A 15,431-nucleotide genomic window follows, 5' to 3' on the forward strand; every position below is an offset into this window, starting at 1 on the left:
AAACCGGTCTCTCGAGGAGAGGCGCGCTCAGCATTTAACAGCGGCGGTGACGAGGCTTCATTATCTTCAGGTGTGCCTCATCACACGCCAGCAGACCTGGTTGTTTCAGCGCCCCTCCTCTCTCTCATACCCGCTCCAGTCAGGAACTTGGTGAAGGGCGGCGATTTAACGGACGAGGTGGAGCTCATAATAAGCTCCATAAAATGAAGAGTGGTTCCATATGCCTCAGACTAGAAAAAAGATGCTGACAGCAGCTTGTGTCCGATGAAGGCGATATATTGATGTGAGCATTCCAATTGAGACAGTGCAGATCAGATTCCCTCAATGACCGAGGAGAAGCCCTGCTCGAATGAAAAAAGAGTGAGTTCTAGGGGAGGAGCAGGTGGGATTGATTTAAGAAACTGTGTGTTAAAGATCCATACATTAGTGTGATGTATGCCAGACCATTTTTGCATACCGTTCATGTGCCGTCGAGCTGGAATATTATTGTCTCCCTCAGCCCTGAAGATCTCAAACTGTAATTTCTCTGCAAGACCTGGCACATGACACCAGCACTTCTCTCTCTCTCTCTCTCCCCTAATGCTCCTGAAGGCGCTTGAGGTTCTTGGTAGCACATTAAACACATTAGACATAGCTGCAATGACATGTGATCTATTGTGATGAAATGTTATTTGATGAGGTCTAACTTCTGGATTATTAGTTCTGACAGCTGTTGCATGGTTAGGGGCCATTCACACAGAATGTGTTTTTCCATTCCACTGCGCTACTTTTCCATTATTTTTCTATGTAAAAATGCGATAGACGGACGTGTTTGACCATTGCACTCGCGTCTTGTGTCTTTTGCAGCATCTCGCGCATGACACGGCATTCTAAAATCACGGCGCTCGAGTTAAAAAGAAACGCTTCAAGATCTTGTGGTTATTCTCCATTCCACTGCCCGCGTCTCGCATTTTTATAGCAAAGCCCTAAGACACACACACAACACATAAATAAGTGAAGAGTTCAGATGCAAAAGAATCTAAGTGCCATCTGAAATTTTCTTCTAAAATTAGCATTTTTATCAAGCTCGTATGTTTAGGTTCAGTAATTTCACTTTAATATCAATTAATAGGTCATTTTCATTGCCATTAAAGTGAATTTAACTGAACATAAACAGGCAAGCTTAATAAAAATGCTCATTTTAGAAGAACACTTCAGATGGCACTTGGAGGATTTGCATCTGAACTCTTCAAGTGTTCTTAGAGCGACAATATACCCCAAAATGACAATTTTGTCATTATTCACATGATTCACCCTCATGTTGATCTAAACTTGTATATGGGTTTAAAATGACATGAAGGTGAGTAAGTAAACACAGGATTTTCATATCTGGGTGTGCTGTGTCTTTAAGGTTATCAGACTCTTATGACTGATATGAACGTCAAACTATGCTACTATGTTTGACTAGGCCTTTTTCTTTTCTAAAAAAAATGTTTCAGATGAAGGCTTGTGGGACATCTTAATCAAGGACATTCCCAAGGAAGTGACATCATACACCTTCAACATGGATATATTGAAACAGGGAGTCAGTTATGACTTCCGTGTCATTGGGGTGAATGACTATGGGTATGGCTCTCCAAGCCAACCGTCACCATCCATATCAGGTTAGTTCAAACCCTTGAAGAAGTAGTAGAAGTGAAAATCAATCTGAAATCATAAAGTCAATTTGTGTAATGATATATGCAACTATTTTTAATTCCAGCTCAAAAAGTGGCTCCATTCTATGAGGAATGGTGGTTTCTGGTAGTGGTGGCTCTGGTTGGCCTCATTTTCATCCTGCTTCTAGTTTTCATCCTCATCATCAGAGGCCAGAGCAAGAAATACGCCAAGAAATCTGACTCAAGTATGTCTGTCTGTCTGTCCTATCTATCTATCTATCTATCTATCTATCTATCTATCTATCTATCTATCTATCTATCTATCTATCTATCTATCTATCTATCTATCTATCTTTCTTTCTGTCTGTCTGTCTGTCTGTCTGTCTGTCTGTCTGTCTGTCTGTCTGTCTGTCTGTCTGTCTGTCTGTCTGTCTGTCTGTCTGTCTGTCTGTCTGTCTGTCTGTCTGTCTGTCTGTCTGTCTGTCTGTCTATCTATCTGTCTATCTATCTATCTATCTATCATATATCTATCTATCTATCTATCATATATCTATCTATCTATCTGGGTCATTCAGTGAGAGGCATGATGAATGAAACAGCAGTGTTGTTGCTGTGACATCATCAGTTTGGTATGTGTGTGTAAATGTGCGGTCAGCGTTTCTGTAGTAAGAGCTGGCTGAACACAACAGTACTGAGGGGCGGGTCAGTCATGTGGGTCACTAAACATGTTAAACAAACTGAGGGAGCATAAGAGGCCTAGTCTTTCCTTCCACACAAAAAACATTCCATCACACAAATGTCCAACACAAACACACATATACACACCATTCACACAAGACTACTTGTCCGCCCAGAACTTTTTACCTTAATGGGAGTGTTGAGCTCCAAAAATGCCACAATTATGGCCTTGTGGTTTTGGTGACATTGCATCCTGTTATTATGATTGACCCCAAAACAAAAATTCATTTCTGTTCCGTTAATTTAGACCCAAAGCATCATCCTCACCAAAACAAAATTTGTCACATCTCAGTGTGATCTATTGGGTTTTGGTCCAAACTACATCTTAATGTCTCCATATCTCATCCATACAGGCAACAATTCCAACTGCAATGCACTGGCACATGGAGAGATGGTCAGTCTGGACGAGAGCCGCTTCCCTGCCTTGGAGCTTAACAATCGTCGACTTTCAGTCAAAAATTCCTTCTGCCGTAAAAATGGTGTCTATACCAGGTCAGTGGAAGTTACTGTCTCTCTTTGTTACAGTTTTTACAGTTATTTACAATCATTAGGATTGTACTTGGGTCACTTATTCAAAACTCTTTACACAGTTCTCCTTAACAACTTGACACAGCAGCAAATTTCACACCCAACAAACACACTTTGTCACTCATAAAACAATGACCTAAAACACTAACAAACAGGTAAGCATTGTTTTCTTTTGTAAAATTTCTTTACAAAACAAGAATGACACCTCAATACTGTTTAGAATTCAGTGCATGCACTAAATGCAATATGTTGCTTGGTCCATGTTTACATTACAGTAGAACATTATTAAGTTGTGCCCTTTTGCATAGATGGTATTGTATTTGTTCAGCTTGTTTTGATAGTATTTCAGTTTTTAGATTTGGAATATATTGCAATATTAGTGTAGAAATGTAGCAAATTGCTTTCTTATTCAGTTTTTTATTACGTTTATTAGTTTGAAAAAGTATGTAAACATGCAAATTGGCATTTAAATACATAGATTTTTTGGTGGTGGTTGTGTTTGAGTGAGGAAAAACAATTAATGTAATTTGCAAGGTGTAGTAATTGAATGTATTTAGTGACAAAGCAATGGAAAATATTCCATAGTTTATTCCACACAGACTGCTATTGTGTGAAAAGTCTTGAAAAAGTGGCATAAGTATTGAAGTTGTAATGTGAGCAAGCAGGTATTCCAGCTTAAATATGTCAGCCAGAGTTTTGGAATGGTCATGACAACAATTACTCAAAGGACAGCAATAGCTGCTAGGTGGAGACATTTTATATGAAGTGGTAAATCAGTTATCATATGTGCTTATTTTGTACTTTGCACATAGAACTATTAAACTCTCATAAAGTTTCAACCACGTGGCAGTAATGAGGCAAAAATAGCCCAAAATCTAGGTTTCATGGAAAGACTGATGCGATTACCAAATGGCTACCTTCATAAGATCCTACTTTCCATCATAAAACTCAATATAAAAGTTTCTGTTTCCCCTAATGAGGCCATTCCTCTCTGACATGGCACAGGCTAAGTGCAATAACAGATTCGGGTTCGTAACCTCACCTATACTGCCATCGTTCTCAGTGAAATGGAACTGTTTTAAAATATATTCACAAAACATCTATTAATGCAACTAAAACTATGCCATAATTTATTTTACGAAATTATGGATTTGGTGGGATGGTGACTCTGCATTTGAAGAATTTACAAGTGTTTGCGCTGAATTTTTTATTTATTTATTTTTTTAATCTATTTCAACTTGTCTCTAAGCATGGCATTTGTTCATTTTGTGTCATTTTTTTATTTTATTTTATTTTTTATAGTGTTTATTTTGAACCTAACCTCCCTATCTCAGTCTAGACAATAAAGATTATTTTACATTTTTCTTGCCTGTGCATTTTTTACATTTTTTTTTTACATCCACCTGGCAAGAATCACAAATACTATAAAAGTACTAGCAGACCTCTCCTCAGTAAGATGCATGATTTGTGGTAACATTTATGTCCACGTAGAATTTAATTCTGCAATGTGTTACACAGTATTTTAAATATAGTCAAGCATTGTCATGAAAAGACCCTCCCACCTGTAGCGGTATATCCAGGTGTGCCAGGTGTGCAGACCCAATTCCATTTGAGAAATCCAGCCTATTATCACTCCTTAGTTCTCAGCATCTGCCTTCCTTCATCCTGGGTCACCTTGAGGAGGATCAAAGTTCCTCTGGTCTTTGAGGGGATGCCAGGCTCTTTCCTCTGGCCGCAGATTAATGGAGAGGTGTGGGAGGAATGTGCAGATGAAGTTCCACAGGCTTTGTTCTCATTCGGGTCGAGGGTTTAAAAAGCATGAGTTGGATTTTGTGCTCACCGACTGAGAGGATCAGGGAAGTGACTGAAGAACCTCAGGAAAATCTTGCACCTGAAAGTGACAGGAGCATCAAAGTGGAAAGAATCAAAGACGTTGCTGAAACACTGCAAAGTGTTTCCTCAACAGGGCAGAGCTGGTTCAAGTGCGCTGTCTTGCTGTTATAACCTCAGCAAGACCCTCAGAAACCATCATAAACCCTCGAGCTTTATGACATATCATAACTCAAGTTACACAATACAGAGAGTTTCTTGCTGTCAAGATACTGTCAGGATTCAAAGACTGCCCGCTGAGAAGGGGGTCAGTGATTTGAGATCTAAAGCGGCATCGTTCTTTTAAGATTCTTCAGAGTGTCTGTGATGGCATGTCTGTGGTTTCAGACAAAGTCCACCATCAGAACAAAACTGTACAGAGAACAGCATTTGTTTTCCCATTGACTTGAGAGTTTTGGGGTAGTTCATACAAACGTTTTGGGGACACCATATGACAGCTTTGTTTATAGAGCAGACCTACATTTATGTTGCTTAAATATGAAAATGAAGAAGTGCAAACATATTTTGACTCTTTTGGACTTTTTGTGATACTTTTGTAGTGCTTTTTTGTCTAGTTTGCCTCCATTCACTTTCATTTTATGGAAAGAGAAATTACAAACATAAAAGAAGATAGGTATATGGACTGGTAGTTTATGAGAGACCATTTAATTTTTATTTTTTTTTGTAATTAAATGTTATTTTTTCTGTAGAAATAAATATGTAATGCATTTTCCAATGCATCTTTTTTTAATTATTATTATTATTATTATTATTATTAAATAATCCTAAAGAATTAGATTACATATTGCTGATATGTTGTTGGATTTTTATGATTCTGTTTGCTGTAGGTGTATATTTACATTCATGTATTTAGCAACTAGGTTTATGTTCTCTTGCAATCGTGAATGCAGGTTTGAAATCAACAGTGTAGTGAGAGAAATGTGCAAACAACTTGTACACAAATAGACTGCAAACGTCGGCAAAACACAGGCGCTGTGTGTGGATGTAGAATTTGTTTTGGAATGGTTCGGTTTCAGTGGCAGAGAAAATGACACTTCCTCTGTTCTGAAAATAGCACATTTGATCAATTTTTTTGCTGTCTCTGTTGTGTACATGTAAAGTGTCCTTAAAAGCATAGTGAAACTTGTACAAAAGACTTAAAGTAAAATGATTTTTAAAGGTTTTTCAGAGAGTAACAAAAATATTATATGTTTTCAGGCTGAAAACCACAGTCAGTAAAATAAGTTTTTTTTATTTTCAATAGCTGATGCATAATCTGGAATTTGCAAGGTATTTCTTTGCTGCTCCCCACTGCTGTGTCACAGAGACTTAATTATGCAGAAAACCCTCCGAGCTGGAATCTTACACTGGTCCCATGATGCTCATAAAGAATCCCTTCTCAATACAAACACACACACTGTATTTCATTCACCCAACAAAGGGACAAGTGTCTCCAGTTAGAATTACAGCCAACCCATTTCTAAAGATGCTTCATACTGTACTGCAGTCAGATATTACTTCATTTTTCATTTTCAGTACCATATTTTCCGGACTATAAGTCATGTTTTTTTTTTTTTTTACATCTGAAGCGTGCTGCGACATATATTCCAAAGCAACTCGTATAATGCTATTAATGTCAAGCACACAGTATAGTATAGTACGAATAAATGCACACAAATATGCACAAAAAACAAATCAGTCCTACCATAGTATGTAATAATAAAATGTATATGTGACCCTGGACCACAAAACCAGTCATAAGTCGCACAGGTATATTTGTAGCAATAGCCAACAATGCATTGTATGGGTCAAAATTATCTATTTTTCTTCTATGCCAAAGATCATTAGGATATTAAGAAAAAGATCATGTTCCATGAAGATAGTTTACAAATTTCCTACTGTAAATATATCAAAAATTTATTTAAGTGGATATATATTATTAAAGGGTCACATATGTATACTTACTTTGTTGTTGTTTTTGTTGTTGTTATTGTTTTCTCAACAATTTTGCCCCAGTGTGACTTATACTCAGGATGCAACTAATATATATATATATATATATATATATATATATATATATATATATATATATATATATATATATATATATATATATATATATATATATATATATATATATATATATGAGATTACATATGAGATTAGGCAGCTGTCTTAGTCATATAATTGTTTAGATTAACTTAAAGGGTTAGTTCACCCAAAAATCATTTATTACTCACCCTCATGTCGTTCCACACCCATAAGACCTTTGGTAATCTTCAGAACACAAATTAAGATATTTTTGTTGAAATCCGATGACTCAGTGAGGCCTGCATAGCCAGCAATGACATTTCCTCTCTCAAGATCCATTAATGTACTAAAAACATATTTAAATCAGTTCATGTGAGTACAGTGCTTCAATATTAATATTATAAAGTGACAAGAATATTTTTGGTGTGCCAAAAAAACAAAATAACGACTTATTTAGTGATGACCGATTTCAAAACACTGCTTCAGGAAGCTACGGAGCATTATGAATCAGCGTGTCGGATCAGCGGTTCGGAGCGCCAAAGTCACATGATTTCAGCAGTTTGGCAGTTTGACACGCGATCTGAATCATGATTCGACACAAAAGACTCATAACGCTCCGAAGCTTTATAATATTAATATTGAACCACTGTACTCACATGAACTGATTTAAATATGTTTTTAGTACATTAATGGATCTTGAGAGAGGAAATGTCATTGCTGGCTATGCAGGCCTCACTGAGCCATTGGATTTCAGCAAAAATACCTTAATTTGTGTTCCGAAGATGAATGAAGGTCTTGCAGGTGTGGAACGACATGAGGGTGAGAAATGACATTATTTTCATTTTTGAATGAACTAACCCTATAAGGTGTACAAAAAATAGAACATTTTTCATCAGACTTTTTTTTTATTTTATATTGTTTTGCAAAACAAGTTAAAAAGAAATACATTTTATGTTAAAAGCAATAAAATTGGACATTTAAACAGTATTAATCCTGTCATCAGGTCACCTCCTCGACCCAGTCCAGGCAGTCTGCACTATTCCGATGAGGACGTCAGCACCAAGTACAATGACCTGATCCCAGCAGAGAGCAGCAGTCTCACAGAGAAGCCCTCAGAGATCTCAGATTCACAGGTAACAAACATTCTGTCACATTATCAGTCCGTGTCTGTTAATGCATGTTAGAGGGACAGTTCACCAGAAAACTCAATTTCTGTCCTCATTTTCTCACCCTCATTTAATTTCAAGAGGCTTTCAAGCTTTAAAAAGGACATAAAAGCACCATTTGAGATATTTCATATATATATATTTTGTGTTCCACCGAGGAAAGAAGATCTGAAAACAACATGAGGGCAAGTAAATAATTATAGAATATTAGTTTTTGGGTGAACTGTCCCTTTAACCTCCAAGCATCATTTTTAATGCTAAATCTAGTCACATTCATTTAGAATAGGACCTGTTGAAATTCCCTTATCACACACTTTTATTAGGACAAGACTCGCTGTGCTGAAACTTTCTCAAAAGTAGGATACAGCCCTCCAGGACAGGTCTGTTATACCCTACTTCAGATTTTGGCTGTCTTACTTGAGCATGGCTTCAATCCTAGGTCCTGTGGGTGGTTAGTTTTTTATCATGTCCAGAACATTCTGCTGCATCCTAGATCATTCTCTCCAGACTTTGTGTCCTGAGGCACAGGTTGGAAAATATGTGGTAGACTTGAGAAGAAAACACAATGTGCAGTGCACAGAAACTTTAATCAAACAAAATACTCACACATAATGACTGAAGTGTGAGAACAGGAAGGCCTTGGTTGGACTCTCTCCACTTCTCTCAAGTGACCATTTAGCTGGCATGATCAGCAAAATCCTCTCAGTTTGAGTCGTGAGAAAGTCTGGCATTGGCAGTTACTAAATCAAGAGCAAGAAACACAAACTCATCATGTTGTTTTCTTCACATTAACAGACTTACCTCTCCCATGAAGCACTGCTGCACACTATAAATCTATTTTTAGTCCTGTGTTCAGAAGGGTCATTCCCTTTCTGATTTGTGGAGTGGATTTTTTTTTTTTTTATTGTCATTTCTAATTTTTGATATTTTTTGATAATTATAAAAAGTGAAAAAAAAGTTAAATTAATTAAATTATTGTTGTAACAAAGTTCACTCATGCTGCTTGAAATCTAATTATAAAATTATAAATATATATACTAAACTGCATACTAATCAGTTCACTTCTGCAATTTATTGAAAAATATATATATTTTAAAATGTAATTATTTTTTAATTGGCGAGATTCAAAATGGGTTCTGTTTGCACTCTAAATTAAATGTTTTTATATTATAATATTAGTGAAGACTTTCATATTTTAACTTTAAATGTATCACATCCAATCCTATTTTTTAAGCTGGTTTTATTGCTGTACAAAGAAGTTATTTTTACAAACACATTTTTTTTAAATAAAATATTAGATTTTTCCCCTAGCAAAATAGTTTATTTCCCTAAGGACTTAAAGCAACATGCAGTTGTTTTTTGTTCCGTTTTTCATACACTTTCACCATTACCCTGTCAGAACTCCCAAAATCATGTCAAACAAAATCTCAAAACTCCACGTCTCCTCCTCACCCTTCACTGACACCTCCTGCCACCACCTTCCAGACCTCTGGCATCGGGCCTCCGTTGACTCGTGGTCGGGAACAGAGCATCTCCTGTTTCCCCTCTGCTCCTGCTAAAGTCTGGTATCATCACCATCAGGCCGAGTGAGGAGAGAGGCTGGAATCTCTCTTTGAAGTTTTATTGAGCGGATAACTCCAGGCTATTGCAGATCCATTGAGCTGTCTCCAAAAGAGCCAGAGCCACCACAGGGACATATAATACTGACATTGTTCAGGAACTCTTAAAGACGGCTTAAATTCAGTTAGCATTGCAACACCCGAGACAGTTCTGCCTGTAAATTAACACATGCGAGATGAGTGAGATGTCGGACAGGTGTAATTTTTGTCTAGTTATTTGAGTGTGTTGGACACAAAAGGCTTTTTAAATCAGATTTTGAGCTGCGCTAGGTTTCTCTTGGAAACGCTGGCACTACGGCTGCAGCTAACAGCAGGGATTGTTAGGGCAGTCTTCCATGTCAAAGAATCTTTGTTTTAATTGGCTCTCTGATGATCATCCCAGTGTCACATCATCATCACTCTAAGAATCTTCCCAGAGAGAGCCCGAAATAGCTTGTGAAAGTTCTTTCTCATGGAAAGTTTTTGCTTTAATCAGTCAGTCTTATAATGTTGCAGAGAAATTTTAGATTTATTTGGAGAAACATGTGCATATATTAACACTATGTGATAAAACATGCCTTAACACTTACAGCTGGGCCATATATCAAGTATTAGTAATAAATTTGCAATGATTTTGCTGGCAATATTTAAATTTAAAGGGATAGTTCTGTCATGACAACTCTCAGAGTGTTTGGTATGGTAATGGATATATGTATAATATATGTAGATATATTTGGTCTTGGCGGAATAGATCTGCTACGCTGCTGCTGCTGCAGATCTATACAGGTGGAGCTGGGGAAGGTGGAGGGTTTCTGAAGCACGCTGCACTACTAAGCAATGCTAACTCATGTATTTAAAGATTAAGCACGCAAGCTCATTGGCTACTAATACAGCAGGAAACAATCATCTGTTGCATATATATATATATATATATATATATATATATATAAATATATATATATATATATATATATATATATATATATATATATATATATATATATATATATATATATAATTTATTTATAATGATGTGATAATTAGCAGGTTGTGTTAAATTACCTATTAGTCTGCGCCATCTAGAGTTTCATGCTAACTTTGTATTTCACCCAAAAAATAAAAAAATATCCCATGAGATTTATTACAAAAACCTTCACTTCGCTTCAGAAGGCCTTTATTAACCCCCTGGAGCCATGTGGAGTTTATGATGGATGGATGCACTTTTTTTGGGCTTCAAAATACAATGCCTCATTCACTACCATTATAAAGTTTGGAAGAGCTTGGATATTTTTAATATAACTCTGATTGTGTTCGTCTGATAAAAGATAGTCATATACACCTAGAATGGCTTGAGGGTGAGTAAATCATGAGATAATTTTCATTTTTGGGTGAACTATGCCTTTAAGATACTTTTATTTTAATATGCTTTCTTATTGCAGGTATGAAAGTGATTATTATCTTTTGGAAAATTAGTAAAATTATAATTTTTTTTTTAATTCCGTGTTCATTTACCAAAAAACAGTATGCAAATCATACCTTGATTTTGACTGCATTTTCTGATTTCTGATTGAAAAACCTTTTAAGTAATTTCAGAGCAAACACATACATATTGAGATATAAATTAAACATTGTGTTAAAATACACTACCATTCAAAAATGTGGGGTTGTTAATTTTTTTTTATATATTTTTAAAACAAGTATTTTTATGCTCACCAAGGCTGCATTTATTTGATAAAAAGTACAATACAAAACAGTAATATTGTGAAATATTATTACAATGTAAAAGAACTGTTTTCTGTTTAATGTCATTTAAAATGTAATTTATTCCTGTGATGCAAAGCTGAATTGTCAGCATCATTACTCCAGTCTTCAGTGTCACATGATCCTTCATCTGTTGGACTTGGTGTTGATTTGGTGCTCAAGAAACATTTATTATCAGTCTTGAAAGTTGAAGAGCATTTATTTGCAATAGAAATCATTATGAATGTCTGACTGTCACTTTAACGCACCGTTGCTTTAATTTGAACGGTAGTGTATGAAGATATTATTTTTGCCTATGTCGCCCAGCCCAAATGAAAGTGTGTCTTTGTCTGTCTGATTTCCGCTGTGCTTAATATTCTAATGGATCTGTGGAATGTGAGAGACAGACACTTAAACGCTCCTCCCCCTCAGTTAATCCATATCTATGCCACAATAGGATTTCTCCCTCTGTCGAGATATGAGAGAGGGTGGGTTTGTTTTGGCAGTCACACTTGCCTTGAAACCTAAATCTAGTGGCCTGCGTTGCATTTTTTTGAGTCATTTTGAGCAGATTGGACAAAAATATCACACACGTAATGCCTCTAGTGATGCATCAGCACTGTCATCTACAGCAGAAAGAAAACAACCCATAATCCAGTGTAAAATGCATTTAAACACCATGTGTTTCTCTCAACTACTATCACAAGGTCAGGATTAGTGTCTCTGTCTAAATGTAGGTCCACAGAGGAAGTTTTAAGAGATTTCTGTAGGGCAGGGGTGATGCTCAACTCAAAACTAGGATTTTCTGGGTGGGAACATCTTGCCCCACTTTCTCTCTCTGCAGGAGACAAAACATGCGTGCCAAACAACCAGTTCCAGTAAGATCAGATCTTCCCATCTGAGAATTCATTAACCAGTCCCGTCACAATCTGTCTTCAGCTTTTGTTCTTTTATTATTAGTTTGTGTTTGGTTGAATAACTTGTTTTGGTATTTTTGGTGGTCTGAAATGTAGGCATTAAATAACACAAGGTATTTTATGATAATAAAGAGGCCTGAATCACATTGACTTTGTCCTTTAGTAAATTTATTGGTCCCACTTTATATTAAGTGGCCTTAACTACTATGCACTTACATCAAAAAATAAGTACAATGTACTTATTGGGTTCATATTGAATTGCAAAACACTTTTGCTGCTATTGAGGTGGGATATGGGTAAGGTTAGGGAAAGCTTTGGTGGTATGGGTAGGTTTAAGGGTAGGGGTAAGGTGTAAGGGATGGGTCAACAGTGTAATTATAAATATAATTACAGATGTAATTACATGTAGGTGTTTTTAAAATATAAGTAAAATGTAAAAACATGTATGTACACAATAAGTGCATTGTATCAAATGATTAATTTAAATTCAAGTACATAGTAGTTAAGGCCACTTAATATAAAGTGGGACCAATTTATTTATTATATATATATATATATATATATATATATATATATATATATATATATATATATATATATATATATATATATATTATATATATATATATATATATATATTTTTTTTTTTTTAATTTTAGATAAAATTTCTAACCTTCCTTAGACTTTACTCATCATTAGAATATATACTGCTCAAAATTATTGTAATATTAAATTGTGCAGTTGTGTTTGGTTTTCTTTCTTTAGTTAATTCTTCTTTTTTTTCAGAATTACATTTATTTAATGTTCAGTTTCTTCAGTGCAGTGTTTGTTTGAGTGGACAGACTGCGCTGAACATGCTTAACCAAGTGTTTGGGAAACGTGTTTATTTTTTGCCAAAATTATATACACAAAATCTGTATTATGCATTGATTCTTATGCATATCTAACAGAAAGCAACACACATGATGCATGACGGCAGCAACAATATTTCTTCAATGTTCTAGTCACATGTGTGTGATCACCAGCTGAATTGGCTTTAAGTTTCAACTGGATTTTCCCTCCAGGTGGTTTGGCACAGCTGCCCTTTACAGCACTCATATTATGGCTAATGTGCTCTGATTTAATTATTTTATTCAACTGGATTTCAGTGGAATTTCATTTTCCTGCTGTGTGTAATATATAACACTGTATTGTTGGTTATATGTCAAATGAGCTTGAAAATAGTATATGGATCATAGCTGGATTGAGGAGAAAGAAAAACAGAGGAGAGGATGAATGCAAACAAACATTTTTGGAGGAGAGAACAGCTGTCTCATCCTCTGTGTCAGCGGGGGGAGGGCAGGGTTGGGTCACGACGCACTGTGTCAACCAACATGTTTTGATGACCACACACACGCACACAAACATACACACACACTGTGTCAGCATAGCTTTAGTTTCTGAGCCTGGCTTCGTTGTGAGGTCACGCTGAACAGAAAAAGCTTTCAAAGCTGAATTACAGGGCGTTTTGTTTGCTGCTTATTGAGTTGTTGAATTTGCTGGTATGACTGGAATGTCCCTCATTAAAACACTGCATTCATTTAAGAGGCTGAAATCAATCAGCACATGCTCAATAATAGGCCTTCTTGAGGCAAGATGCTACAAAAATCCAAGGTCAAGTCTTTAAAAATATATTTTGGGATAGGGTTATATATAATATATTATTTAAAATGTCCCTTATTTCCATGGTAAACCTATCAAAAATAATTTATTATTAAATTAAATTGTAACAATTTAAATGGAAAACAATGTCGTTCTGTTTGTATTATTATAGGCATGATATACTGAAATAAAATGCTAACCTAAAAAAAACATCTAATTTAACTGGTTTTATTCATGTCAAAAATATTATTTACTGGGAATATTGCTGAATCAACCTAAATGCAACCTAATTTATTTCAACAAAATAATGTTTTATGGGTTAACCATAACATCTAATTGCAGGTTACCAATTTTTACAGTATGTAAAGGCGTTATATTAACTAATAGCAGTGAATTTGTGGGGGTGCCATGAAATTTGGTTACCAAAATGGGAATGTTTAAGAAACTTTCTCTTATGCATAGATATCTGAAACAATTTAATCAGATTTTTTCCCCCAAAACATCTGATGTTTAAAGGTTGAAGAAATTCAGCAGGTATTTTGGCATGGAATCTGCAGCTCTTTTTTTAGGGCGATGTGAGGCTGGTTTTGGGGAAAATGCTTTCCTCTCTGGAATTTGAACCGAGGCATGTGTGTCACATATGTGTGGACATGTTACAATAATGATAGACTGGAGAGATCTGTACATTGTTAGTCTTTTCAACACACAAAGACAAGGAGACACGTTGAAACGTTTTGCCAAGAATATTTATTTAATATAGTGATCTTATCCTCTCTGTGTTTTGCAATAGTTCAGTGAAAAGTTGAAATAAAAAAACTCAAATGATAGTGTTGCTCTCAGATAGAGAGCTTTTAAACCTAATTAAATTTATTTTTTTTTTAATTAATTTTTTTATTTATTTTTTTTTTAAGTTAGTAACAGCCTTGAATGCTGTCAAACAATGAAGCAAGAGTCTACAGTAGCTATTCAGAAAGTTCAAAATTAACCCTTAAAGTCCCCCTAAAATCAAAAGGTGTTTTAGCTTTTAGTATGAATCATAGACTGTAAAAAAAAGATGGACGATGCTACGCCGCTTCCTTCCATTGTAATGAACTGAAGCCAAAATGGGCCAACGAATGGGCGCTGACACGTTACGCAATACGTCAAGAAAGAATCGTCAGTGGAGCCCGGAGGCTGAGTTGCGATATCAAACATCCGCCCAGACGACTGCGTCATCATTGATGTATTTTAAATAGACTATAAAAATTATACACAATTTAAAACTCTACCTATAAAATGGCTATTCTGTTTCTAGAGCAATAATACTTTTGAAACAGCAAATTCAGTAGATAAACTCAATATAATATGCCACTAGAAACAACTCTAAATCGTCAGAAACGATCCTGCCATTTTAAATTAAGTTCAACTAACGTTACAGGAGATCGATTGCTGTAATTAGAGTAGGCTATCATTAGTTTTGTCCTGCTAATTATTATTTTATACCCATAAAATTAATAAGTAACTGCCAGATAACGATCACCTGCTTTTTCCCGACATGGTTAACATTAGGTGTGTTATCTTAACTAA

General features: G+C 35.6%; 1 protein-coding gene across 11 annotated transcripts in view; it reads left to right on the plus strand.

Annotated features, from left to right (window-relative positions):
- Positions 1 to 15,431, plus strand: part of sdk2b (sidekick cell adhesion molecule 2b) — a 387,802-nt gene that overhangs the window by 340,378 nt on the left and 31,993 nt on the right. For 8 of the 11 annotated variants that reach the window (XM_067368564.1, XM_067368569.1, XM_067368566.1 and 5 more), the window contains 5 exons: positions 1,479 to 1,643; positions 1,742 to 1,882; positions 2,729 to 2,867; positions 7,807 to 7,936; positions 8,293 to 8,349. In XM_067368564.1, coding sequence (XP_067224665.1) covers positions 1,479 to 1,643; positions 1,742 to 1,882; positions 2,729 to 2,867; positions 7,807 to 7,936; positions 8,293 to 8,349 — 632 coding nt within the window. The remainder of the gene's footprint in view (positions 1 to 1,478; positions 1,644 to 1,741; positions 1,883 to 2,728; positions 2,868 to 7,806; positions 7,937 to 8,292; positions 8,350 to 15,431) is intronic. The other 3 variants (XM_067368568.1, XM_067368570.1, XM_067368571.1) reach the window with 1 other exon arrangement.

The sequence above is a fragment of the Chanodichthys erythropterus genome, chromosome 19 (genome assembly GCF_024489055.1).
Source record: "Chanodichthys erythropterus isolate Z2021 chromosome 19, ASM2448905v1, whole genome shotgun sequence".
Taxonomy (NCBI): Eukaryota; Metazoa; Chordata; class Actinopteri; order Cypriniformes; family Xenocyprididae; genus Chanodichthys; species Chanodichthys erythropterus.